Source organism: Python bivittatus, unplaced genomic scaffold (genome assembly GCF_059951505.1).
Source record: "Python bivittatus isolate LINGU-HERP-01145 unplaced genomic scaffold, Pbiv_v1 ctg000080_np1212, whole genome shotgun sequence".
NCBI classification, from domain to species: domain Eukaryota; kingdom Metazoa; phylum Chordata; class Lepidosauria; order Squamata; family Pythonidae; genus Python; species Python bivittatus.
Genome location: NW_028277035.1, coordinates 64,679,098 through 64,695,962, shown reverse-complemented (window position 1 = coordinate 64,695,962; position 16,865 = coordinate 64,679,098). Strand labels below are relative to the sequence as shown.

The 16,865-nt window shown below is 38.6% G+C and overlaps 1 protein-coding gene across 2 annotated transcripts in view; it reads right to left on the bottom strand.

Moving 5' to 3' along the window:
• The window catches only part of TXNRD3 (thioredoxin reductase 3), a 35,108-nt gene extending 18,561 nt beyond the window's left edge, over positions 1-16,547 (bottom strand). The window contains exons 1-4 of one of the 2 annotated variants that reach the window (XM_088134270.1): positions 16,289-16,547; positions 5,515-5,575; positions 1,018-1,127; positions 183-302 (exon numbers count right to left, since the gene is read on the bottom strand). In XM_088134270.1, coding sequence (XP_087990396.1) covers positions 183-302; positions 1,018-1,127; positions 5,515-5,575; positions 16,289-16,411 — 414 coding nt within the window. In that variant the 5' untranslated portion in view covers positions 16,412-16,547. Of the gene's footprint in view, positions 1-182; positions 303-1,017; positions 1,128-5,514; positions 5,576-15,954; positions 16,132-16,288 lie in introns of those variants that run through there. The other variant, XM_007425186.4, reaches the window with a different exon arrangement.
• Between the last annotated feature and the right edge of the window lie 318 nt (positions 16,548-16,865).

Below are 16,865 nucleotides of genomic sequence, written 5' to 3'. Positions count from 1 at the left end.
TGCAACCTGGCTCTCCTCCAGAGCTTCTTCAGCTCTTTAACACTATGATATAAACAAACTAGTTTGCATGTTGGTTCAACATCAACATGAAATACTGATAATGTTATATTATATAATCAATAGGATAAATCTGAAGAGTCATTTTAAAATACTAAAAAGCAGGAGTAACACTGAGTACACACCTTGGAACAAGCAAGTCCACCGGAACCACCACCAATAACAATTAGGTCATAATCGTAAGATTCCATCTCTTCACCCTTTCCATCCCTTAAAAGTTTCTGCAATGTGCCATTGTGGTAAGCCTGCAATAACAACATAACTCATTAAAAAAGTGGAATCCCTTATTAGTTTTGCTAAACTTCAAATTCATAATCTTAAATTAAATCTAATGCTTTTCTTCCTTTCGTGGATGACTGTTTGATCCAATGAAAGTTTCTGGAAATGAAACGGAGGTAAGTTTTATAACTTCCCATTCAGAAGTTGGGTGACCCTCTGGAAAAGTGGAGGGGGAAGGGTCAGTAGTGGAAAAAGAAACTTTAAAAATGCCTTCATTCCCTTTCCACTCATAGAAACTCTACTTGTTTCTATGAGCAGAAAGACCCTAGATAAGTCTTCAGGCTGATCATCAAGGTCTGCTTTGGTAACAGGATGCAGCTAGCCAGATCAGCAACTATTCTGTATATCAGTGCTTTCTTGAGCTTTAAGAGGTGACAAATACTACAGCTGGAAAATTTATTTTAAGTAAATATTCTAAACTATAGCTTTACAGAACAACAACACAAAAGGGTAATGTTAGGAAAGGCAGATACTACATTCTCAATCAACAACAAAAATTTGTTGCATGCACACATCTTATATGTGTGCATACATGTACATCTTATATGTGTGCATACTATTCTTTACAATAATTCATTTCAGTATAATCAGAATTTGCAAAAGTAATACTGCTGGGGAAGCTGCTTAAAAACCTGAGTCACAGTTCATTTTCATGCATAAGAGAAAGGAGTTCAAGATTACTTGAAAAGTTTGATCACATCCACCAACATGGTTTCCATTTATAAACACATTGGGTACAGTCCTTTGGCTCGTTAGTTCTAGTAGTACTTCCTGAATACTAGGTCCATCATCTAGAAACAACAAAGGAAAAATATTGTTTACAGTGGTAAAGTTCATTGATTTACTATGCAGCATAAAAAGCACTATACACCCTGTTAAGATCCACGCTAGTAGTAAGCTGTCTTAAATTAAAATATCCATTTCTATTACAAAACTAGGTTTGACAGAATTAGTAAAAATATTTATTCAATGACTGTAGAATTGTTAATACTCCATAAACAAGTACATAACATAAAAACTGGTCAACCTAAAGCTGAAATACAAGTATATTTTAAGAGTCTATCAACAAAACATGTCCTTCAGACTTGTAGCATTTAAATGCAGAAAAGATGTAGAATTTAGACATTAATGTTCCTTCTCTCATCCAGTTTAGTCATAAAGAGGACAGACAATGCCACTTTGGGCTAATTTTGTTTCATATATTGTATAGTTAGTTATTCTTAACTATGGTTAGTAGAAACAAGATAGCTTCATTATCACTGGTTCCCCAAAACAATGTTCATGAGTATTAGTATACCAGCTCCACCCTTGATAACTGCCAAGCTCTCCAGACTTTCAAAGTATAGTTTTGGATCTTTGTAATTAAGGTGGGGTGGGAGGGAAACTGGAATCAAAGCAGGAGGTTCATTTTTACTTTTAAGAATGCCTCTGAGCTCATAAAGATTTATAGAAAATAAAAATAGCAAGTTATAAGTGCTTTATATGAAGCATGCCTTTAAAATATAACTAACTTTTGGTATTATATAATATACAGTGGGGCAAAAAAGTATTTAGTCAGCCACCAATTGTGCAGGTTCTCCCACTTAAAAAGATGAGAGAGGCCTGTAATTTTCATCATAGGTATACCTCAACTATGAGAGACAAAATGAGGAAAAAAAATCCAGAAAATCACATGTCTGATTTTTAAAGAATTTATTTGCAAATCATGGTGGAAAATAAGTATTTGGTCACCTACAAACAAGCAAGATGTCTGGCTCTCACAGACCTGTAACTACTTCTTTAAGAGGCTCCTCTGTCCTCCACTCATTACCTGTAGTAATGGCACCTGTTTGACCTTGTTATCAGTATAAAAGACACCTGTCCACAACCTCAAACAGTCACACTCCAAACTCCACTATGGCCAAGACCAAAGAGCTGTCGAAGGACACCAGAAACAAAATTGTAGACCTGCACCAGGCTGGGAAGACTGAATCTGCAATAGGCAAGCAGCTTGGTGTGAAGAAATCAACTGTGGGAGCAATAATTAGAAAATGGAAAACATACAAGACCACTGATAATCTCCCTCGATCTGGGGCTCCACGCAAGATCTCACCCTGTGGGGTCAAAATGATCACAAGAACGGTGAGCAAAAATCCCAGAACCACATGGGGGGACCTAGTGAATGACCTGCAGAGAGCTGGGACCAAAGTAACAAAGGCTACCATCAGTAACACACTATGCCACTAGGGACTCAAATCCTGCAGTGCCAGATGTGTCCCCCTGCTTAAGCCAGTACATGTCTGGGCCTGTCTGAAGTTTGCTAGAGAGCATTTGGATGATCCAGAAGAGGATTGGGAGAATGTCATATGGTCAGATGAAACCAAAGTAGAATGTTTTGGTCTAAACTCAACTTGTCGTGTTTGGAGGAGAGAGAATGCTGAGTTGCATCCAAAGAACACCATACCTACTGTGAAGCATGGGGGTGGAAACATCATGCTTTGGGGCTGTTTTTCTGCAAAGGGACCAGGACGACTGATCCATGTAAAGGAAAGAATGAATGGGGCCATGTATCGTGAGATTTTGAGTGAACACCTCCTTCCATCAGCAAGGGCAGTGAAGATGAAATGTGGCTGGGTCTTTCAGCATGACAATGATCTCAAACATACTGCCCGGGCAACGAAGGAGTGGCTTTGTAAGAAGCATTTCAAGGTCCTGGAGTGGCCTAGCCAGTCTCCACATCTCAACCCCATGGAAAACCTTTGGAGGGAGTTGAAAGTCCGTGTTGCCCAGCGACAGCCCCAAAACATCACTGCTCTAGAGGAGATCTGCATGGAGGAATGGGCCAAAATACCAGCAACAGTGTGTGAAAACCTTGTGAAGACTTACAGAAAATGTTTGACCTCTGTCATTGCCAACAAAGGATATATAACAAAGTATTGAGATGAACTTTTGATATTGACCAAATACTTATTTTCCACCATGATTTGCAAATAAATTCTTTAAAAATCAGACAATGTGATTTTCTGGATTTTTTCCCCCATTTTGTCTCTCATAGTTGAGGTATACCTATGATGAAAATTACAGGCCTCTCTTGTCTTTTTAAGTGGGAGAACTTGCACAATTGGTGGCTGACTAAATACTTTTTTGCCCCACTGTAGCTTGCTTTCAAAAAATGCAGATATGCCTACTGGCCCAAAAGTTAAGGACTCTTTAGTTCTAGTTTAAAACTGGCTTGATAAAATGAAGAACAGATATAATTAATCAGTTTTTTAAGGTTCAGATAAGGCAAAACACAATTAATATAAAATAAAAGTGAAGCAAAATCTCCCAAGATCTTTATCAAAGCTTCAAACTAAAGAGAGAAGGTGGGTGGGAAAGAATGATTCAGAATTTCCTACAACTTCTCTTCTGAGTCCAGCATTACATTCAGCTAGCCCTATATACAAGAATCTTAGAATCACTTTCTTAAAGAAGTATTTTCTTGTACTACAATTTTATTAGGAATTAATAATTTCTATTTAATATTCCATCACTGTATTTATAAAGCAAAGTTATGTGTTTAGGAGTAAGTTCTTCTGTAATGTACTGGTTTGGGTCAATACGACTAGAGTCAATCATTTTTTGGCTGTTAGCTTATTAAAACACAAAATAATCTAACAGATAAAAATCTATTTTGCAGAATTCAAAATCTAGGAATATACAGATGCAGTTCAAAAGGTTTCTGTTAAGCTTCATACTTAGTCACCACATTCAGCATTTATACAGAAGACAATAACTTGCTTGTCCCATCTGTCTGGTTTCTCAATTAATGTATAGAGTAACCAGTCCAGTCTTAAACATATACCACCAAACAAAAGATGAACAGTTAAAGAGAAATACCAACAAAAATACTGAAATATAGGACAGAAATTTTAGGCTATGAAGAAAGTCATTCCTCAAAGTGTTGGGTATTATTCAGTCAAGTCCTTATGACAATTGTATTATTTTATTTTATACTGAAAATGCATATATGGGAGGAATGTAAGCCAAACTGCGGTACAGCATGTTTGAAAACAAATATTTCAGATAATCTTTTATTCTTTTTTCTTTTTGGGAGAAAAATCTGACAAAGATCTTTTGCTATATTGTTTTTACTCTGTAACATATGAAAGAAATAAGGCAAAAACTCAGTTTAGTCTGCATATCTGATAAAATAATAAAGCAAATTTGCCAGTTATCTTAGTTACTTTTTATTTTGACAGCTCTTAATAAATCAAACCTAATCTAATCACTTGCAGTAACCTACTCAATGTAGAAAAATTTAGAGTAAACATGCAAAATGTGTGCTGTAAAAATAATAGTTTTATCAGAATAAGCCAGATCAATATAGCTGAACAGATTAAGAATGGATATGATTTAAAGCACAAGTTATTGCATGCAAGACATGTCCCTATGCATCTTATAGTACCAGACTTAATATGGAATCTAGTTCCCTTACTACAATTTTATATCCTTGCCAATAATTGAATATTTTTCCTTGAAGGTTAATTATATGCTATGGTTCTCCAACTTTTTACATAGGTGGGTACTCTTCAAATTTTGAGAGCATAACATGGATGCTTCCACAAAATGTTAGCACTTTTGGAGAAGAAACCTGTCCATTCACAATAGTCACAAATCATGACTGGTTTACCAGAATATTCACTGATAACCCCTCTTGTTTGCCTGCATAGAATGCTCCCTATCATCCTTGCTAGTCTATCTTTGGTCAGAAGTGTTCCCATATTCTCAAAGAAAACAATGAACTGCAACACACCTCCATTTTTTTCCAGTAAATGTTAGGGGCCTAGAGGCATTCTTGGAAGTTAAGATGATGCTGAAGACTTGGCACATTGATTTACAGTGTTCCAGTTCCAGTGCTTAAAAGTCAGAGCAGGGAACCTGGTGGACACAAAGAAACTGTCCACAGATCCCATTTTGGGAGACTCTAGTTTAGATTATTTTTTTAACAAGTTATCAAGCAACACACACACACACACACACACACACACACAAAATCTGGAAAGGGATGGTGTAATCCAAGAGATGGAAGAGATTCACAGACAGCTTAGTATGAATTTTAAGAGCTATTTGTTCAAAGTCTTGATAAGTTGTAGCATTTTATTACATATTCTAGTTGGAGGAAGTTTTATTCTCTGTAGAGACTGACATTATCCTTACCAATCTTGTCAAGTTCCAGAGCACTGTACTCTACTCCCAGAGAATGAAAGAGATCTTTTACCTGCAAAATATAAATTTTGATAAGGAAACAGGACAAGGCACAAAAATAGAATTTCTGCTACTCTTGGAACAATGTTCTTTAAATTAAACGAGTATTTAAAATAAACAAGTGGTTGTTTAGTGATGGCTGTACAGCTGTACAGGCTGTACAGCTTAAAATACACTGTATGTAAGGCTGCCAGTTTTGGTCTCAATTTTTATTTATTTGTTTATTTATTTTTACAAAAAATCATTAACATGTTTTCTAAATATGCATAATTAGAAAATGTTGTGGGGAAAATGCCCATTTAAATAAGGAACCAAAGCATTTGGAGACAGATGCAACAAAGTATATTTTATTGTCAGGCACAACTAAAATGGCAATTGGGCTCCTCGCCAGAGGAATGCATAAGGGCCCTGAGGCTCACAAGGTTACAGGTTATACCTTCTAGAAATGATACATAAGACTTACAAAAGCAGGGTAAATTATAACAAGACCTTTATTGCAGGAATGGCGGATCTGATAACCACACAGGGTGACCTTACTATGAGCTGACCCAGTGCCTCTACATTCTGTTCTTCTAAGGAGACTCCAAACCTACTCTTTTTACTGATACTAGCACCTTCTAACACAAACAATGTCTTTTTTGTACCCACAGAATATTAATTGTCCCCCCCCCAAAATAGTTTAATCTAAGGCTACATTCAAACATAATATTCAGTCTTCAGCACTGCATTGGAATGGGCAGGAGTAGGGCCAAAAGTGAGCAAAACAAAATTATGAAGTATTTATTTACTGCAACCATTTTCTTCTTACCAAAGACTCCTACTTCTGTTTTCATTGATTTATCATTAAAAAGTTCCATTTCTTTTTAACTCACTGTGACAGAATGGAGAAAATAGAGCTTGTCTGCCATCCTGTTACACAATCTCCCAGTTAATAAAGACTGTAATTCTGACTAATAATCTGATTCCAAGAAAAAGCTATGGGAAGAACCAGATGAGGTTTTCATACATACAAAGACTCTCATGTGGAGAGGGAAGTTGAAATGGGCTAAGGAGCTGGCAGGAAATATTTGGAATTAGAGAGAAGCAGGAGGAGAAAATGACTACCAAGCAATGATTTGCTTTGACAGTCTTAGCTGAAGAGACACAGATTCCTGGGTGGTTTAAGTTCACAGAAGAGGACTAAGAATAGAAACTACTATGCAGGGAGGAGAATGGCATTTAGGATCTGTTTACCAGGTACAGATTTCTAGATGGAGAAGAGGATCTCAAGAGACAAGAATATTGTGGATGTTCTAGCTGTGAGAAGTTGCCAGCTAACTTCTAATTAAAGCCCTTGGTTATTTCTAAGGGGAATTTAGTAATAACTTAACACATAGCAATAGCTTAATAAAGACATACACACTGTAATATTAGCAGAAACAGAACTATTCCAGGGAAAGAGATAGTTAATCTCAGAATGGTAGAACAATTTGGCCATAAAACAATTCACTACATTCCATTCTCCTCTGAAGTCAGAATGGAGGGGAAACTGAAGTTCTGTATGCTTTAAGTGAATGCCACTTGTATAGTTATTTGAAACAATCAATCTCTCAAAGAAACCAATGCTTTCCTATCTTGGATGTGTCATAAATAACAGAAAATAAGTGACTGGTTCACAAGAATGTCCTTGCATGCCATCTTTTGCCTAATCAATCCAAAGGTCAAGTAAAGTTCTGCAAATGTTTCTAATCTAAAGAAATAATCGTTTCAAGTTAAAAAAATTAAAAGCTTTCATTGTTTCTGTTTGCAAAAATACCTTAATGGGAAAATGTATTAAAACAGAAAACATATGATGTCAATGGGAGATATTTCATTCATTCATGTCTCTCTCTCTCTTTTAGAAATAAGCAATACAGGTAGTCCTTGGGTTACGACCACTCGTTCAACGACTGTTCAAAGTTATGATGGTGCTAAACAAGGGGGACTTATGACCAGTTTGTGAAGTTGCAGCCGTTGAAATGTTCCCATAGTCACATGATTGCGATTCAGGCACTTGGCAACTGGCTTGCAATTATGACGGTTGCAGTGTCCCGGGGTCACATAATCACCTTCCTTGCTGGCTTCCCACAAGCAAAGTCAGTGGGGAAGCTGGTAGGAAGTTGCAAGTTGCTCCCGCTGCTTTTTCACCTGCCTACCCACCTGCGGCGTCCACTCAACCGCCTGTGCTCCATAGCGCCTGTCCACCTGTAGCTCTCATATACCAGCCTGCTTGCCTGGGACTCCCGCCTCTTCTCATGTCATGGTCACATGAGGTCTTCACTTAATGTCTCATGCAGTCCTGGAGTTACAATGGCAACCAGGACTGCCATCACTAAGCAATGCGGTCACATGCTGTCATGCTTTACAACTGCATTGCTTAGCAACAGAAATCCAGGTCCCAATTGCCATCATAACCTGAGAACTACCTGTAGGCAGCAATTTGATGTTTGAAAATACTGAAAAGTTTGAGAGGTGCTTATTTTAGTGATTATGAAATAAAGACATTAGATGCAGAAAATTAAAGCTGCAACTTAAACTACAGTGTAAATAACTTACACTGAATACAAGCACAACCATTCAATAATTCAACATATAGCAAATGAGCACCCTACTCTTTATAAAAAACTCTTTGAAATAGGACTAAATGTGTTATTATGTACTCTGAATATATGAAATAATAAATTAACTGATGCTTGACATTTATATAGTGAACCCTGTTTACCACCTCCATTTTCTTTTCAGAGTGCCATCAACTGTATAAAATGTGTTCACTTAACATACTTAACGTATTTCTTCAACTTACATCCTTATGGAAGCATCTCTTTCCATTTAATTGCAAATGTGGCCTTTTCTGTTTTGTACAGGTACACCTTGGAGAATCTCTAAAGGTCTAGTGGGTAATAGCAACTCCTTCTGCTAATAATACCAGGAGTTTTAACTGTAGGGTTTTTTTTGAGGGGGGACTAGAACCCAATCATTTTTAATGTCGTGTAATTTAAAATAATTTGGGTTTTTAAAAATTGTATCCATCCAAGTATACATTCTTCAGCCAACTCACCTAATGAAACCATCATATAACACAAGAAGTATGAGGTGCCAAATAACTAGCACTAAATTTAGTGACATAATCCCATCAAAGCTATGAGATAACAGCACATGCTGTTGCACTGCAAATGGCTAGTAGGGTGGTGCATGCATCAAAATGATTCAAAAGAGGAACTTCAGAATGTGTATGAATTCACTTCTTTAAAGAAGCTATTTTATTTATTTTCCACAAGAACCTGAAAAAAAAAAATGCAGCTGCTTTGAGCACTGGACTAAGCTCATATTCACACACACTTCCAAAGCACTTCTGAATAATTTTTGAAATGTGCACAGCCCTAAAAGCCAAATAGTTATATATTGTAGTTGCTTCTCTTTTCTTCAAAATTCTTTCTTCAAAATGGCAAGGTGATGCCTATCCCCAAACTGCAGTACAACTTAGCTGACAAGCTACAGTACAACTTAGCTGACAAGCTGATATTCAGCAGCAACAGCAGCAAATGTGAATAAAGATCTACAACACACTTGATTCCTAAATTCTTTCACTTAAACACACACACACCTCTATATATAATGGTGACCCAAGCAGTATTTTCTTTGAAGTAGCTAGGATGCTAATTCAAAAACTGCATTATAACTGCAGCTAAATTAGCATCCTGCAGTTGGAATTCTTGGAAGAGATGAACTTCTCTAACCCAGTTCATCTACCTTAAAATCCACAGTGACCTAACTGGTTGGCTCTCATGCCTAAAGTTTCATAAGCTAAATTAGGATTTTGCAACATTAAGTTGACTTGATATGTATATACTTTTAAATAAAATAACCTATCTGTTTAGTCAGATATGCAATATTCTACCTAAAAAATGGTTGTCACATTCAAAATGTATTTCCACAATTCTTAAGTATTTGGATTGTCTTCTTGTCCTTTCTAATGGGACGTGTTTCAAATAAACAACGGGTATCTCATAATTAACCAAACATTTATCTTTTAACATGGCAAGCAAAGGATATTATATTTATGTTTTCACCTATTCCACCTATTAAAAAGGAAGTTTTATAAATATTACACATCAAATATAAAATTGCCATTCCCTCTGCAGCATTCTCTGGAGGATTGTGGGTCCTTCCAGAATAATGTAGATGGTAAAAAAGGGGGATGCAAGGAGAACTATTGAAAAGTCACTCTTTTTTTCCTTTGGATCCCAATTCTTTTAGGCTGCAAAAGGAACACTTTGGGTTCAATTCAGTAATTAAAGTAAGCAGTACAATATTATATGCTAAGACAAAGTTCTTCATATTCTGGAGTAAAATCAATTTAGAAATAGGAAAATAAGAAACACATACAGGTACTCCTCGCCTAATGATCACAATTGGGACCAGAATCTTGATCACTGAGCAAAGTAGTCATTAAATGAGATGCCCTCGTGACTGCTTCACTCAATGACCACAATCTGGGCACTCCCAGTTGCAGTCGTTAGGCGATCTCCTGGGCCGTTAGGTGGGTGGAATGAATGAACTGCCTAATGAAGAATTTCAGCTCCATGCAGAACTGAAATTCTCCTGGTAGGCAGCTCTTTGAGAGTGAAAGGGATGCCTATTGGCCGGTTTCAGCTCCACACAGAAATCCTCCTGGAAGGCAGCCCTTTTGCTCTCAAAATTATGCATACTATGGATAACGTGGACAAGGAGAAACTATTTTCCCCTTCCCAAAACACTAGAACCAGAGGTCACCCAATGAAACTGAATCCTGGAAGAATCAGGACAGAAAAAAGGAAGTTTTTTGTTTTTTACACAACATGTAATTAAACTTGGAATTCACTACCATGAGATGCGGTGCTGTTTACCAACTTGGCTAACTTCCAAAAAGAGTTGGACCAATTCATGGAAGTCATAAGAATCAATGCCTATTAGCCTTGATGGCAGTGTAATTGCCTCTGAAGGCCATCTGCTTGGAGACTACTGGGCTTCCTTGTGCAGTTGGTTGGGTGAGAACAGACTGCTGAACTAGATGGGTCAGGGGTCTGATCCACTTATGTTCTTAATATGGAGCTACACAGATATACTGTTGTTTACAGTATTTGAGCATTTATTTCTTCATAGAAAGAGAACGACTACTTTGGATCTAATACACACAATTAGGTAATCTAATATTTCTCTCTAATACAGTGGTACCTCTACTTACCAACGCCCCTACTTACGAAAATTTCGAGATACGACCAGCTGCGGCCCCAAAAATTTACCTCTACTTACGAACTCGCCTCGACTTACGAACCGGATCCGCGGCCATTTTCTGCCCGTTCCACGTGGTCCGCGGCCATTTTTCCGCCCGTGCCACGTGGTCCGCGGCCATTTTCTGCCTGTTCCACGTGGTCCGCGGCCATTTTTCCGCCCGTTCCACGTGGTCCGCAGCCATTTTCCGCCCGTTCCACGTGGTCCGCAGCCATTTTCCGCCCGTTCCACGTGGTCCGCAGCCATTTTTCTGCCCGTTCCACATGGTCCGCGGCCATTTTTCCGCCCCTGACACGTGGTCTGCGGCCATTTTTCCGCCCTGCCGCGTGGTCAGCGGCTGTTTTTCCGCCCCTGCTGCGTGGTCCGCGGATGCCGGAACGGATTAACGGTAATTACATTGAAACTTATGGGAAAATTTACTTCGACTTGCGACCAACTCGACTTGTGATCAGAGTCACGGAATGGATTAAGTTTGTAAGTAGAGGTACCACTGTATATAAATAGTTAATTCAAGTAGCACTGAAACTTCTTGCTTATTTGGTCCTAGAAAAATTAAGGAATAGCATGAGAGACAAAGCCAATTTCTGATATTTACTTAGGGGCAAAAGTTTTGGAAAGCATTTGTCAGATTCAGCCCAAGAATCACACGAGACAGTCCGGAAAGCAGTCCAGCTTCTTTATTTGCTAGCACCTAAAGGACAGAATCTCTCCAGACTAACTCTAATTCCCCAATGAAAGCAACTATAACCACTAAGTCCTTAGGGAACGGCCAGTCTCTTCCCCCTTACTTTCACACAGTCCAGCTGGGGGCTAAGGAGATGCTTGGAATGTCACTTCCCCTCCCTGTAACCTTGAAGCTCCATTTCAGAATCCTCCCTGCTCAAGCCTTCCATCACACATTAAACCTGTAGCTTCCAGAATAAGAACTGTATACTATTGGCATAAAGCTCATATCAAAGTTCAGGAACTGAGAAACTGAGCTAAAAAGAACCAAAGACATAACTCATTTGGAATATTGGCAGAATAGCTAGAGAGGCAAAAGTCAGAACAATGTGATTCAGTACATTTGATGGAACAGAACTGTAAGAGCACTACTATACCACAATGAACACTAGGATAGCTGGAGTAGATGCAGTGAAAGGAGAAAGGAAGTACAGCTAGGCAGCAGATAGTATTTGTAATACTGACACATGTGCTGTTCTGTTTAGACATTTAGCCTTCTACTTTGGTGGAAGCAGTCAAGATGGACACACACACACACACACATGTAGCCAAGCCAAGAAGCAGCAATTCAATACAATTTAAGAACTGCTGTTTTTCTTGCCTTCTATTACTATCCAGTGCTACATATATAGAATTGCCTTGTAATCATTCAAGGCCATACCTAATTTTGAAGATTCATTATAAACAGCCCTTCTTCTGGATTATGGAAGATATGAAGAGATAGCAAATACTCAAGGGAACACAAGATCATCCAATTTAGTTTTTAAAACTGTTCAAGTATTCTAGTAAATAGTTTCTAAGTAATATTACAAACTTTATTTTAACACAAGTATAAACACAACTAAGGTTTCTTAAGTAGACTTGGGAATATGTATTTCTGAACTCAACAGATATGCCTATCTATTCAGAAGTACACGTAACTGATTTTGTTTCAGATATTCAGGAACAATTGGAAGGTAATAACAGTACCCAACATTTTGTTTAGTACTAGGCCAAATAAACATTCTGAATTGATTCTTAATCCAATCAAGCCATCAGAAAGAAACTCCACTTTAAAGGTTTTTCAAAAAATGCCATTAGTAAATGAACAGGGAAGAGCTCATGAAGTATCTTTTTAAGTGCTTGAAAACAAGATTCACTGAAATCCTATCTAGGAAAGACTTGTCCCCAGTTCACAGCTCTTACTGTCAATATTAGCAAAAAGACTGCATTTCTCTATTTTGACTCAGGGAACACCTGCATATCCTGAAACCCTTGCGTGTAGCCTCTAAAGCTCCTCCCAAAGTTATTTCACAGCTGTGAGATTAACAATGTTTAGTTGTGTTAATTTGAATTTAATTATACTTAGATTTTGATCTGGTTCCACCTGTAGTTGAAATACACCCATTCAGAAACCCTTGGCCTGAAAAAGCTTGTGCCCTTCTGATTTACACCTAGACTTTCTTAAACCTAAGATTTTGTTATTCAGTTTAGTTTCTTCCCTATGTTGCCTTTCAATTTGATTTTATATTTTTATAGTAATTTTATTAAATATTACAATCAAAAAGATAAAACTAATACAAATTAAAAAACAAAATAAAAGATTAAATAGAAAGTGCAGAAAAGAAGAAAAAGAAAAATAGAAAAGAAAGAAAAGGAAGACAAGAATATCATTAAAAAAATACATAAAGAAATGACTTCCCCTTCATTACAAGTATAAACAATTTTAGTAACTTATCACCTTAAAATACAACAAATGATCTCTTCTTCCCATATTCATATCTTATCTGTAAACAAATCGTTAAAACCTCATTGTTCAGCCCTGGTCAGCTAAAGTCCATTAAGAGTTACCATAGCAACATATCTATTTTAACCTTGATCAAATAAACCAACTTTAACAATCTTAATCTTTAATCCCTTCAAATAATATCCTAGAACTTGATTTTTTTTTCTTTTTTTTCTTTGTCCCTTCTCACAAAATTATTCAAAACTTTAACAAGTCTGTTTTGTAAATCTAATATAGGAAAGTTATCCAGGTCACTCTTTGGGTTTATTATTTGTATATCCCTTTTAATTATTAATTATTGAGACATCAGCCGGTTTCATTTGTATATTTAGTGTAGCATCTCTTTCCATATCATTCTTGTAGCCTGTCATTTTTAAGTCCACTTTCAGATCAGTCTCAGTCTGGGCTGGTAAAACTTGTTCCTCTTCCATAACATCTTTTAAACATTGTCTATCTGTAATGGCAGACACTTTCAAAATTAACTTCTGGGTCCATTGTTCAAAAATATCCTTCAATATGCCCAATGTTAAAGTATTTTGCTCCATTCTGTATTAGTAAGTCAAATTTAAGTGTTCTTCTCCTTTAATCGTAATCTTTAGTTCCTTCTGGTTCCCTCTAGCATCCAACTTTCCATCCTATCGTTTTTTTTAAAGAATTCAAAACAATAGCCTTTTCCCACAGGAAGGATTCTTATAATTAATTTCAAAGTCTTGTTTCTAATCCATCTGGACCCTGAGTCAGTTGTAACCTTCCAAAATCAACATTCTAATCACCCTTTTGCTGTTTATTATAAGAAAAAAAAAAAATTTTAGTCCTTAAACTTGCATTTAAAATTTTTGCTAAGTATTGAAGGAAACTCACCTGGCGCCATAAAAAACTTGTCGATCCAAAGGTTCCTTCCTAATAGCTTAAAAGCAGTTTACAAGCAAATTCCAAAAGTGATTAGAAAAGGAAGTTTGCAAACCCGGTGTCCTTTGAAAAGGTGCTGACCACAGTTTGAATGAAAATGGCCATTCCCTCATCTCCCAAAGCTCTAAACCCACCAGAGACCACTGTCTTGCAGTCTCCTTGCAAGGAGCAACTGTCTGGAGCACTTGCAGGTGATTTCAAGTCCTCTCCTTGTCCAGAGAGGAAACATGAAGAGCCAGTCCACTTGCCGGCTCTTCAATCTGCCGTGGTCATCAGCTCCGCTTTTAGCGGAGCTATCTTCAGTTTGCCATTTCTTCCCCAGAAGTTGAATTTGATTTTAGATTTCTATGATATATGAAACTATAAATTACTGTTCTTTCCTTTATAATTTCATTCTCTTTATTTAACTCATATTTTCTGCTTCTTTAGAGATCATGCAAGGAGATAACATATTCTAGCCAATTCTTATTCACATTTACTCCTGTCAAATATATCATATTTAATCTCCACATAGTTGAATCTCTACTATGACTCATCATATTAATTTTTTCCTGGGTCCACAATGATACTCAACACAGAGTGCAGCAGCATTTTAGCAAGAGTTGTACAAGATCATTTGTTGTACAGGCAGTGATACTCAAAAACAAGTTTTAAGTTTCCTTGTGATTTCCAGACTTTCTTTTGTATAGAGTATTAGTGTACAAAATTAGTCACAATTAAAACCTGTGTGGCAACAAACAAATGATTGCTAAACTACTGGAATCATGAATGTTCGTTAATACATTAAAGCTCCACTTCTAGCAGTAGGTCAGAGTAGTGTCAGAGAAGGAATCTACCATTCCATCTAACTAATTTGTTTCTCTGTAATATGTTTAATCATATACTTATTTGCCTAAATTAAAAACATTTACTTAACTACTGCCACAATCCCAACCCTTAACGATCTTATTTCCATCAGGAAAGTCTCTATCCCAACAGCTTGAATGTGGAAGTTCAGAAATGATACACCAAAGGAAAAAATTAAGAAGAAAAATAGATAATATTTTAATCCATACTTAATTACCATTATTTTAATTTCTACAGTACAATTATTTCACCTTCTCTCTTAATATTTTAAACCTTTCTGAACATCTTAACATATAGCATGAAAAATAAGCTATTTAAATACAACTGGAATTTCATGCATAAACCACACACTCGTCAACCCACAAAGACCTACAACCTGACACATTTACTCTATGTCCTTTCAATGAGATTTTTTTTCAAAGAATGTGCAGCACAACATTCCTTAATAAAGGGCTCAGAAATCCTGGCACTGTGATTCCACCTTAGATTTCTAGTTGAAGATGATGATGAATTACCTCTCTAGACAAGACTTGGCAAGGCAAAGGGGATCTAGCCTCCTTACTTTTTTGGGGGGGGGGGGTGCCTTCAAGTCAGTTTATGACTCCTGGCAACTGCCTGGACAAGTCCCTGCAGTCTTCTTGGCGAGGTTTTTCAGAAGTGGTTTGCTATTACCTCTTTCCTAGGGCTGAGGGGGAGTGACTGGCACAAGGTCACCCAGCCGGCTTTGTGCCTAAGGCAGGACTAGAACTCACAATCTCCTGGTTTCTAGCCTGATGCCTTTAACCACTACACCAAACTTTACGCTGCCAAATTAGTATTTTGGGGCCTTTACTAAGAGGTTAGCCCGGAGGCCCAATTACTTCACTCCTGTCCGCCGGCCCGGCTGATCTTCGCGGCCAAGCCTTCGCTGGCGCAAAAGCGTGGAAGCCATAGCGAGGAGGGCCCAGCTGCGCCATACCCCATCCCTCCGGCTAGCGGAAGAGGCTGCTCGACGCCTCCGGGAGAGAAATACGCGCTCACAAGGAAGAAGAAACGGGAAATCGCAACGGAAGCGGGAGGGACTCTATACGAGGAACCCCCGACACCAGCAGAAACTGATACGGCAGCCTCTTCTCAGCCGACAAGACGGTCCGCCAGCGAAAAAAGGGTCGTTGCCACGGCAACCCCTGCTTCCTCCCCCCCCCCCGCCCTCACCTTCCTGCAGAAAGGACAGTAGCTCTTGCTGAAGATCATGACCCAGTGGGAGCCGATCAGGCTGCGGACGCGGAGCTTCAGCGCATCCCGGTCTGGGAGCCGGACCTGACCCGGAGGCGGCATGTCGGGCCCTCGCCTGACCCCGACGGAGTCCGAAGAAACAGCGGCCACCGGCAAATCGCAACTGAGCGGTTACCTCCTTCCCAGCGCTCGGTTTTCACTCTTGTGCATGCGAGGCCTAGTCTGCGGGAGCACCACCCTTTGCTCCGCCCCTCGCCCTCCTCCTCGTCCAATAAGAAGGGCGGGAAGGAGGGAAAAGCGGGGGCTTACCCGGCGGTTCTCGAGCAGGTGGGCGGCACTGTGCAGGGCGGGCCCGCTTCGCAAGGGCGGCCAGAGGGAAAGCGAAGCGGAAGTACGGTAGAATTTGCAATTTGCCCTGCGCACTTCCCTCCCCGGCCTCTGAGGCGCGTGAAGCAAGGGGTACGAGCAGCATGTTCAGGGAGCCCAATCGAGTATTGTTTTCCCGAGTAAATGGGGGGAGATCATTTGGGTTCTGTCTTCCCCCGAAGTAAGCTCC